The following is a 12,558-nucleotide window of genomic DNA, read 5'->3' as shown; positions in this document are numbered from 1 at the left end:
TAGCAGTGCAGCTTACCTGTTCCCACTTGCTCCTTCCAGAGAAGGATCGTTTCCAGCCAATCATCAGGGAAGCCCAACTGGAACTTCGTCTGCACCCAGACCGGCACTTCTGAACACATTCATAAGGACAACATGGCATTATATACAGAGCAGGCATGTAATCGCCAGGACATCCGAAACCTGCACTCCATTTATGAAATGAAAATATGTGTGTGTATGTGTGTCTGTGAATGTAGCATGATATGGAATTAGAAGGAGCTGCTGGGCAAAATACTGACATCCAAGTATTTGAAATACAAATACAAAATACTTTTAAAAAATTAACCAAAATACATTTGTATTTCAAATACTCGATACAATATATAGGCCTAAAGAAATAAGAATATTACCGTACTAAAAATCTAAAATATTATATTAACATTAAAAGTATTTTTACCTCGAAGTTTTATATAAACACTGTAACTGAACATTCTTCTTTTCCCAGTCAGCAATGAAATTATGCTACATATGAATAATTACTGCTCCCTTTCAAAACAACCAGTTCCTCAAATGTTCATAAGATAAGGATCCCCTTGCTTGTGAATGAATAAATCCTGCAAAACAGAACAGTCTTTCTACAGGCGCAGAGGAACACAAACTTGTATTATATTTATAAAAGCTTGCTTCACTGTTGGGTAATTCTCTGGAGTGCACAGGGATGTCCCTTTGCCATTGAAAAATTGTACAAACTCATACTCCGCAGTAGACATGTTCTTTTCTTTTTGCTTTTCAAAGTCTGTTTCACTTGGGTTGAAAACATAAAATTTTTTCATCATCTTCATCATCTGAACTGACCAAAGGTGTACCAGACAACTGCTCAGCTGATTTCACACACCTATTCTGTGTCCTCTTCTTATCATTCAGTGAGGAAATGTCAGGTAGCCATCTCAACTTCAATGATGGGTGGAGCAAGCTGCCAAAATAGCTCAATTTTCTTCTGGGATCAGATCAAACATCACTTTAAATCTTGATGAAAATGAACTTATTAGGACTGGAGTTACTTGGGACAGACTGCGTAGATTACTAGGTAACAGAATATGTAATCTGTTTTTAAGGGAAATTAATCTGGCCAAAAGTTGGCCGTAATAGCACGTCTTCTCATTTTGCATTAAATTAAGGGCTATGGCAATGGGTTTCAGAACTACACAATATTCTTCAAGGTACTGAAACTCAACATCTTTGAAGGTTGGCAATCCCAGTTTTTCACATATACTGGTTATATCATGTTTGAATTGTAATATCTGAGAGATTGAGTCATAAAGAGAATTCCATCGCGTTGGGCAAGGAAACTTTAATGAGTATTTCAAGACATCTGATATAATTTCTGAGTATTTGAATCTCCTAGATGCATTCCATAATGCTGAACATTTAGCAAGTGATGGATCCTTGATGCTGTTGGAGATTTCTTTATAGCATTAAGGAAATCAGTTGTGGCAAGAAAACTAAGTGTATGGCTAGCACAACTGAAATGGGTAGGCAAATAAGACAAAAGTTCATTCTTCAAATCCAAATCTTGAAGAAGAAGGAGAAGAAGAAGAAGAAGAAAGTATTTTGAGTATTTGAAACACAAAATACATCAATTTTATGTATTTAAATACAAAATACAAAATACTTTCGAAAATTCTTACAAATTACAAAATACAAATGTATTTCAAATACTGCCTAGCCCTGTCCATTTGTCACATCTGTCGCCCAATAACAGTGCATTGGCCTTTCATCCAGGCTGTTCGGATTCGATTCCTGGCCAGGTGTTGATAGAATTTGTGGTGGGCAAAGCTAACAGTACAGAGGGTTTTCTCTCTATCATTCCACCAACACACTCCACTTATCCCCATTTCATCTATCATCTGCAATAGTAAAAACAGACTGGGGTGAAGTCTTGTGGTAGTACAGATTTCCGATGCTTGTATAGGAAGGGCTTGGGACTCATCTGGGGAAGGACTTGGCTCTACCAGGGCTGAGGCAGGATGGCTCACTTGTCAGCATTGGATTCACGAATGCTACCCAGGCCACCTGCCAAACTTAGACAATCATTACACATATGGGAAGGATAATGAGCCAAAGCAAGGACCCCTTCCAGGTCCTGTTCTCTCTATTACTTACACAATCTGTATAAGTACTTTCATGATTAGTTGGCCTTCGAAGGTGAATGTAAAGCTATGAAAGAAACTGCCTTCTGAAGGATACACTGAAAGGAATGGTGAACGACAGAAGAGTTCAGGGCAGAAGAAGATATCAGATGATAGAGGACATTAAGATATATGGATCACAAGAGGAGACAAAGAGGAAGGCAGAAAATAGGAAAGATTGGAGAAAGTTGGGTTGGCAGTGAAAGACTGGCTCTTGGGCAGAACACTATAATGATGATGTCTCAAAGGAACTACTTTGAAGGTGATGACATCGTAGTTGGTTAAAGATGTAAGTAAAAGTGCTTTTTAAACCAGTCTTATTACTTTACTGCCCGACTTGGTATTGCATTTTATTTAAAAACTAGTTAATTGATAACCCAGCACACTCACAATCACACTCGCATTCATACAAATTTCTAGATTCTAGACACCCAGAGAACTTTCCTTCTTCAAAGAAAATTTTCTGAAAGTGAGTCTAGAAATCGAACCCAGGACCTCCAGATCTGGAAGCCAACATTCTGACCATCAGACAATGGAGGCAGGCAAACGTGTTCTGTATCAGACGAAAACAAAAATCTACATTGCACATGCACGGATCATGGTATACCAGACTTCACAAAAACAAAATTCCCTGAGGAATGAAACAAAATCTGAAAAAGTTATTCAACTTGAAATTAGAAAAAGTTTACGCGTTCTTCGAAATCACTGAAAATACAATTTACCATGGTAATACCTATTAATAAAATTAATTTGCAATAATGAAATTGGCTGTAAAGGGTTGCAATTGTGATAAAATGTAAAGAAAACTGAAAAAATAAGCACAAGCACACTTATTTTTATTGCGTTTATAGCGATTGCTGACTCTAGTGATAACAGGCCACCTTTATTCCTGAGGAAGGATCCCGGTATTCATTTGTCTTAGAGACTGATGACAGTTGTCTAAAATTTAACTTGCTGCTATGTTTAAAATGAGTTTCCGAAACAAGAATTAGCATCATCTTCGCAGTTATCATTAATTCAGCTGGGAACTACACTCCATCATCAGGTAATGATGATGATAATGGTGATGTAAAGTTATGAATGATCCAACACAAGAACAGCATATGGTACTTACTAGTGGTATGGACTGGATTCCCAACCAATTCATACTTGGTGCCATCTGTCCGAATGAGGCTGTGCATGTTCAGTCGCTTGCAGTGCAGTATGTTTCGCGACTTCTCAATCAACTCCCTGCACACATAAACATTCCCTCTCAGGCACGAGTTTTTAGCTGCGAACAGTACTGTCATGCATGCACTAACTGATAAGCTTCTAACTTTTAATTTCTCATTACAAGTAGGAGGAGAAAATACTATGACTCTCCAAAAAACCAATTTCAAGATTTTCACAAGAAATATGTTTGTGCGAGATCGTGCGTATTTGCTTGTTTTCCGCACAGAACCAATACGCAGTAAGTGTGAAATACCACATTCAGTATTCCCAACGTAACACACATAACAATTTCCTTCTTCTTACCGCTTAAGCGCGACATTCATTTTACTGCTTTAGGCTTTTAACATATTATTTTAGAGACGTTTAACATAGTAATAATTATAAATTGGAAACTTACCACTGCAATTTCACCTAAATTGCAATGTTAATTATTGTTTTTAAATATTTGCAAAAATTAAGTAAAGTCTACTACTCCACGAAACTTATTGCATTCCTGATAAAAGTAACATTAAGGAAGCCGTGAAAAAATCAACAAGATTCCAGATGCCGATGTTATTACTGCAATATGTTATATAAATAATATTGTTAAAATATTAAAATGAAAAATAAATCATTACATAACCTTACCGTTTGTTTTAAGTTCACATTTATAGACTGGGGGAAAAAAAAGACAGATGTATGACACAGCCTGCTGGAGTATAGTAAACACAGAAAACATTTTATAGCAACAATGTTGAAGAAAGATATTTTGGTTTTCCGAAGTTGCTGTCATTAAACAGAAACCAACATTGAGATTTCATTGCAACTAATTAGAAATTCGTCTTTCAGATATGTAATAAACGAACTTCGCACAAAATAATGTGCGATACACCAGCGGTATGTTTGTTTTCATGTTCTCAACTACGTTTCGCTTTTTCAATCTTTTCCTCGAACATGAAAACGTCAACATACCGCTCTTGTAACGTATATTACTATTTCAGCATCCCTCAGACCTGCTGAAAAAGTGGCTTCCTTGCTGTTGCCTGTCTCCTAAACTAATTACTGCAAAGATCTCATATTCACTATCTACAAGTCAATTTAATCAGCAACGAAGTGCAGTGAAACCTCTCATTTACAGACATCGAAGGGACGTAACAATCTGTCCGCATCTGGGAGGTGTTCTTTATTGGGAGGGAGGCTCCCCAATTTAACAGTAAATTTATAATATGCATTATGTGACCCTTCACGCTTTAAATGAAGTGTATTACTGTAGTTTAATTCTAAATACAGTATACAGTACTATAGTAAATTCTTTGCAACTCTGAACTACAGTATATAAGACCGAAAAAGGAAAATACAGTACTGTGCCATGCAATTTTATTCTAGGTCTACAGTTATGCAATACTGTAATTTACAGTTTTCAACTTAACCTTTACATTCAGGTACCATGTCACACGAAACAGAACAACTGATGGAAGTGAAGAGAATAATTCTACTAACCCTATCATGTGTTGAATACAATTTCACGATCGCAGAAACCTTGGACCCATCAGACAGGTTAAATTTTATGAGTCCAGGGAAAGGGATTTGGAATATTATAACGAATGGTGAAACGTAGAATAGATATTCGTAGCTCAGTGACTGTCAATCGAGCTGCATGGACGAGTACAGTCCACTTCATACAAACTTACACGCAACGTGCTGTACACGTATTGCAGAATGAACAAATGTTATATTTTAATGACTTATAGTGGCCTACATACATAATCTGCATTTCATTTTGAACTACATGTGTTTTTCTTGGCAACGCACAAGACACCAATAAACAACATTACAAATATACATAATGAAATATCAATCTCTGCGTCCTCGCATGTCAGTGGAAACATTGATGGCTGATAGACAGTTGTCTTCTGCATGGAACTCGTCTCTGAATATGTGTGTTTTTCTGTCAGGAGCATGTTAAATTAAAACCTTTATTTCCAATATAATGAAATATGATAATATGTATATAACGTATATTACAGTATTTACAATATATGCAATATACTACAATATTTACAATACAGCCTAATACAGTATAATTAAATGTTGAACAAAATGTAGAACCAAACGAAATGGCATTTTCAATTAATGCTATGTTTTGTTGATGAAACAATTATTCCTGCTGTGCCTTGTTATAATAAATTGTAAATATCATTTTCAAATTTTCAAAATACAACTTTGCTCTGTTGCAAGGAAGAAAATTTTTTAACATGGAAAAACTCTGCTCTAATCTGCAGAGACTTATTGGAGAGTACTTGAAACAAAATACGTCAATTAAATTCACATGTTGAATGACGTCATTGGGACACATTATTGGTAGTACATCTGAAATCCGACTAAGAATACTGTACCCATCATTTTAAATCCAAACTCTGTTCATTTTTTCACCAACACGTTTTCCTACTTCACCTTCTACTGCACTCAGTTTATTTACAATAGTCCTCGTAATATTTATTTTCTCAACTAGTTCTACTCCTGACTTTTCTAATTGAATAATGGCATCCGGTAAATATAAAAAATTTGACTTATTATCCACCACATCTTTTTCGATTGTTCTATCATTTAGCAGTTCCTGGCATATTTGAATCGCAGCGGCATCATCGGGATCGAAAGACTAGACCACTTTCTTCACAGATTGGAGGTGATGTGCGTAATAATTGCAAGCTTCTAACCATGACCCTCATCTCTTAAGAACTGGACATGGGGGAAGCGACAATTTAAGGAATTGTTTCCTGAATTTTGATACTCGATCTGGAGCTTTTACAAATATAGTCTTTCAATTTTGTATTGTTAGTTGGTTTCACTTTCGGCATTGTACCCGCACTTCATACTCTGAACTGCATGTTGACGTTCTTATGCGACAACTGTCCCGTTCCCCTGCTGTTGACGTGCAGAGAGCTGCGAGTATGTCCTGGAGGGGAGGACTTGGTATAAAGGGTTGTAAACAAATGGCTGTGCAGATGCCAATACTAGCTTTTATTGCTCCAAATTCCATTCCCTATTTATGACTTTGTTTATCCACCCGCTTCCAGCTAGCAAAGGGGTACCCGGCTGGGATAGTGGTAGCCTACGAGACCCTTATTGTCTTCTTTCATGTTAAGGAATTTTTGTACAGTTCTTAAATAAAAATTTTCCATATTTGTAACACATTAGGTCTTGAATTGAAATCCAAGTTCTGTCCGCAGTCAGGAGGTAAAGCAGTCCGTGTCCGTGTCTGAGAGTGTCCGTAAACGAGAGTTAAATTTATCATTATTTCAGTTGGGATATAAAAATCTGTCCGCATATGAGGAGTGTCCATATCTTGGGGGTGTCCGTAAGGAGAGGTTTCACTGTACATGTAACAAACATTTTTACTAAATAGGTCTTCATGCGAAAAATAACATAAAATGGCAATTGACTTAAAATTGGCCTACTATGTCTGCAAAAATTTACCAGAGAAATTCACTAATTTTATATCTAATCGAGAACTTATCCTGACAAAACATTTAGACTATAAAACCATTTAAATGAACTTCACTGCAAAATTAATGTAACATTAGTCATTATGTAATACAGCAAAAGAGTCTCAAGTTTTCTGTAAAAAATAAGTATTGGTACTGATTTATGCTTCTAATTGAAAACTCTGAACAAAAATTTTAGGACATAAAGATTTCTACACAAATTATTTTGTAAAATTAACATCACCTTTGGCATCGTAGAATAAAGCAAACAGGACTCCATTTCCTCTGTTAAAATTTTATTTATCTGTACAAGTGCAAAATGCAGTCAGAATTCTTTCCCTGTCACAAATTAAAGGTCAGGCAAGATCGCAAGTTGCTTTTCACACTTGCAGTGACACTGACTTCTGTTCCCACGAACTTTTTCTGGGACAGGGTCCCCATTAAGGATATCACTTCTTTTGCTTCACCACCATCACCACAACCACCACAATCTCCACTGCCTCTGCCTCCGCCACCATCTCACTCTCCCAACAACAAACTTTTGAATACTCAATAGGCAAGGTCTGAAGTACTGAGTGATAAGGGACAGAGGCAGGTGGAAATCTGTTGGGAGACTAGGACGAGCAATTACGTGGTACTTCCAGTTTATCGCTATTTGTTTGTACTTTGGTGCTCATAATAATACATTTATTTCTAGAATTTAATTATGAAAATTGTTTTTATCATTGTATTTCGCCTACATGTGTACCGTCAAAATACTAATTTGCTTAGAAATACAGTAGAACTTGGTTATAACGACATCCAAGGGACCTTGAAAATTATGTTGTTATAAACGAGTGTCGTAGTAACCGAGATTCATATTATCAGTCTAGTGAGGTGGAAAATGAAAAATAATAAACATAATTAGGCTTATTTTAGATTTATGCATTCACTTTTAAGCATACCATGAACACAATAAAATACACGTACAATTATAAATACAGTATTCTGTATTAAAACTGTTTGTTCATTACTCACCAAACTACGTACTTTACTGAGGAGTGAAGTAATCAGTCATTTTACTCTGTTATCTCCTACTTGCCCAATATACACTTTCTAAATTAAATTCTATGTTCATTATTTCAGTTGCAATTTCATTGCTCCTTCTCCTAGCTTCATAGAAATGTTCACAATTCTAATGGCTTCTAAAGTGTCACTCACTTCTTTTAGTGGCCATACTGCGTTAAAATGCGTGCACTTAGTGAAAACTTCCTGTCGAAACTGACCACATGCAGGTACCATTAATACCGCATGAATTCGGGCAGGTTACAATGAGATGAGGAATCTGCCTTCATTCCAGAAGTCTATGATAGAAGGGAACAGTAAAGGATTTGCCAGATTTCAGCAAAATACTTTGGTTCTTAGAAAATTGTATTCCAAACTGAGGTTGAAAATGACGTTATATGCAAGGTAGACGCATATACGTTTGTCGTATTAAGCAAGGTAGGAAAGCATATGTCTTATGGGGACCACAGAATATTTGACGTTATAGGTGAGGTGTCGCACAAAACGAGGTCGCTATAACCAAGTTCTACTGTATATAATTTCTCAAAATCTTAGTTCTAGACTACTCTGAAAATAAAATTATAAGGATATAGCACCAGTTTAGAAGCATTTAATGCTACACCACAGTCACCATGACCCTTAAAATTCAACAGATTTTTCATATGTTTGCCATATTCTACATCAACTCAGGATTCTTTGATGGGTGCACGCAATAAAAGTAGTGAATTGTGAGATGAAATCGCCTGACTTTCATCTTTATCTAGTATCAGTACAGCACCAGCATCCTTGTCAAGAAATCATTGAACAGATCATACAAAAAAATGAGGAGGAGGGATCAATCATCCATGAACTCTGTATGATAAATTCACAGTTTTACAACCTGTGTAAAGAAGCATTTCAATCAAAATCACCTGATCTATCAGTGAAAACTTATCCATGTGACTACAATTCCTACAGCATTTTTTTCATTTTTGTTTATTGCAGTAGTCCACTGACTGAACTTTCCATAAACATTTTTTTTTCAAACTTTATACAAAAAAATCAGCATCTTTGTGATAAGTCTTTTCTTGGCCACATATAACCTATTAAATTATTTTTAATTATTAAAAACCTCTTACTAGATTTAACACATATTATTGAAAATAAAACAGTAACAACACTCTTGATCAACTCATCCCATTCATGAAACATGTGTTGTATCAAAGTGCATGAAGATGAAGTTGCAGAAAAAAAATGCCACTTTGAAATATCGCAATTCTGTCCTTTTTGCTGTATATACATTGGCACTTTTGAAAGTATATGCAACTTAAAACTTTTCGCAAAATGAGAGTGGCATAATAATGCAATTTAAGTTGCACTGTTGATGAGTACCATATCTTAAGCTTAATCATGGTCATCTCCATTAACTATAAGGATGATCCAGAAAGTAACGACCATTCGGCTGTAATAACTTTGAAAACAAGTTTATTAAACAAAATTTATTTCCCTTACATAAGTGATGATTAACTGTCCACGTGCTTTAGAATTCCCTGTCATACCCAGCTGCCTCCAGCCTATTAAGCCAGTTGTTCACTGCATTCTTAAACTCATCGTCACTTCCAAAACATTTTGTGCCCAGACACTCTTTGAGCTTAGTGAAAAGGTGAAAATCGCTAGGAGCAAGGCCCGGACTGTAGAATGGATGATCAAAAACCTCCCACCCAAATTGATCCAACAAGTATCAGGTTGCAGCAGTTGCCTTAAACTGCATGCTTTTCCCCTAGTGTTGTAATAAAGGCTGCTATATCAACGTCAGGAAAGTGCAGTTTGAACTCGCAGTTAATTTTTGGTGTATGGGCTTTTGAGCCAAGCTCGATGTCTCAACGGGCATAGTTCTCTGTTCTACCACCGATAGCATCCACTCTCCTCCTAGGATACCCACAGTGCCCTCTTTTCCCTTCATTTATTATTCTTTAAATCCTAATTGGCCAGTTAGATTATGACGCAATCGAGAGAGAGGGGAGCCGAGTTTTCCTGTTTCCACTTAAAAGTACGCGACATCACTCGGGAACAAGTCGTTGAATGGACAGGTTAACACTCGAGAGCAAGCCGTCGTTTGTAAAGGTTGTATTGAGAATGTTATATGGTTGTTTGTACTATGTGTACCACTTGGATATTTGCATCACGCAGTTAGCTTTCCTTACTCATTTTGGTTTCTTTCTATCCGTGTCTTTCATACACTTGTTGTACTAAATTACCATTGAGACTGTAATATTGCCTGGAGTCTCTATTCACTCAGCATTATTATATGGAGATAGAAGGATAATCGTTTTATATATATATTTCCTTTCTATATATTGCTGGGATACGTGTTTGACTTTATTTATGGGATAATTTAGTGTATTTTGATACAATAGGTTTTCCAGTTTACGCGAAGTGTGCTGACGGGGATTCTATACGTATGTTTGATTACGTGGAGATCTGAGTGTGGAATATTTACGTCTTATTGAGATCATCATTATATGTCTTGTGTAAATATCATGAGTGTGGGACTGTTCAATAGTAGTATAATATATCTATTGGGCCGGAAGTCAAAATGGGTTAATTTTAACTAGTGGTGATATCGACCTTCCGATTTATCATTTATGTACGGTTTGACTTATTCTCGTCTTCTCTTTGTATATCTTGCTTTCCATCTCTCTCTCTCTCTGCGATAATTATTTTGTTCTACAGTACAGAGATTTTTACAGTAATGAAATTTGTATTTAAATGATTACGTATATGTGGATTCATTTAGAGCAGATCTGTGTGACGCTTCCAGTGTGGAACATTTTGTAAGTTATCATATTGATTACTGTGGAAGTTATTACTTAACTCAGATTGTAATTATCAGATTTATGGAATCTTTAACATGATATTAACTTTTGTACATTCATATACTACTCTCTTTCCAGCTAAAGATTGAAGTAAATGTAAATAAATACACGTGGCATAATGGTTCCCGATTGGCTATTGGACGCACAACGTCTCCAAACTCCTTCTTCCTCACATTAAAATAGTTCCTTCTAAAGTAATAAAATGTATAATATACATGGAATACGAGTGAATTAAACATGCTTATAAGAACACTTTCTTACGATTTAAACAACATGTTTATATTAGTAGTTTCAGACATTGCGTGTTAAATCATTGTAACGTTTATTATGGCAACACGCATGCGTAATAGGCATTAAATCCCTCCCAAGGTGACTTGCAGCTTCACAGAGCACATCAGCACAACTGGTATAACACAGTGCGAGATTCAGTGTTGCCAACCTCAAATAAATTTCTGTAGAATTAAAGAAATTCTCCACTCTTCAAAGACTAACATTCAATCACGAATCTACAGAAAAAGAAAATCCACTATTCCCAGTAGAGAAATAATAAATATTAACCCTCTATGAGCATTTTACGGGTTAGTTCAATGAATGTGTGGAAATGTCTGCAATATATCAGACAGTGGCTGCCCTGCGTACTCACTGAAAATAATGCGCCCTGGTGGCTGCTTTGGTAGCTAGCTTGCGATTGCGGAGTAATACATTTCGGTTTTGTTTACGTCTACTTCAATCTTCAGTTGGAAATAGTTTATATTTATTTTGATTATTCACTACATTATTTTCTTTATTCAGTTTTATTAATTGTATGTCCATGAACTTATTTATGTATATATATATATATATATATATATATATATATATATATATATATATATATTATTGCTTATTTATACATATATGTTATAAATTCACACTGTCTTATTTCAAAAGTCTTCCACTACACACTTCCCAAAAGGACCCAATGCATACTAACAACTGGCGAGTTTCACCCTGGATAAAGATGGTGGTAATTCATTAATTCTTTAATTACGTTCTGCGTTACTTTCTACATGCTGCAGGACTGCAACTCAGTAATATAATAAAAAAAGTTGAATAGTAACCAAAAATTAAAATAAAACAGTAACCAAGAAATAAGTCAACTTTCATTTAAAAGTGAATGAAAAATTGCATTCTGAATATTTTTATTAATGGCCTCCACATCATCCCTCAAAGCCATCCAATCCATTCACTTCATAATTTTTATTAGTAATAAATAATGCTGTAATATTCCAACATTATTTGGAGGAAGCTTGAAAACAAGCTACATTAAGAGTCTACATGAACTGTAAAACTTCCTTAAGTTCACACCACTGTGGAGTAATGGTTAGCTTGCCTGACCATAAAACAAGCAGGTCCAGGTTCAAATCCTGGTCAGTATAAGTTACCTGGTTGAGGTTTTCTCCGGAGTTTTCTCTTAACCCATTAAGAGCAAATGCTCAGTCAGCTGAGCTGCTATTGCAACAAGCTAAAGGAAATAAGAGAGCAAGACTGCAATGATGCAATCTAACATCATCATCATCACTGTGAAAAGAAGCTTCATGAGAGGATTGCTAGAGAAGGAATCGACCTAAAACATTCGGACTTTGTATGCAGATTTTTTAATCAATCTTCTTAATGTATCCAGCTGTTTGCTGACAACATAAAGTCCACTATAGTCCACTGTAGTCTATTCAGTTGTTGTTTTTCACGAGAAATTAGGGGTATTTTGATCGGTGTTAATTATAGATGTCTGTTGCTAGTAGCCAGAGTTGGGGTGTAGTCAATATATACTGCAGG

At 35.8% G+C, this 12,558-nt stretch overlaps 1 protein-coding gene across 3 annotated transcripts in view; it reads right to left on the bottom strand.

The window, feature by feature from the left end:
- Positions 1-12,558, bottom strand: part of LOC138715508 (uncharacterized) — an 89,543-nt gene that overhangs the window by 51,274 nt on the left and 25,711 nt on the right. For all 3 annotated transcript variants that reach the window (XM_069848502.1, XM_069848504.1, XM_069848503.1), the window contains exons 4-5: positions 3,283-3,398; positions 17-109 (exon numbers count right to left, since the gene is read on the bottom strand). In XM_069848502.1, coding sequence (XP_069704603.1) covers positions 17-109; positions 3,283-3,398 — 209 coding nt within the window. The remainder of the gene's footprint in view (positions 1-16; positions 110-3,282; positions 3,399-12,558) is intronic.

The sequence above is a fragment of the Periplaneta americana genome, chromosome 15 (genome assembly GCF_040183065.1).
Source record: "Periplaneta americana isolate PAMFEO1 chromosome 15, P.americana_PAMFEO1_priV1, whole genome shotgun sequence".
Taxonomy (NCBI): Eukaryota; Metazoa; Arthropoda; class Insecta; order Blattodea; family Blattidae; genus Periplaneta; species Periplaneta americana.
Note: the sequence above shows the minus strand (reverse complement) of the source record. Positions and strands in the feature narration are given on the sequence as shown.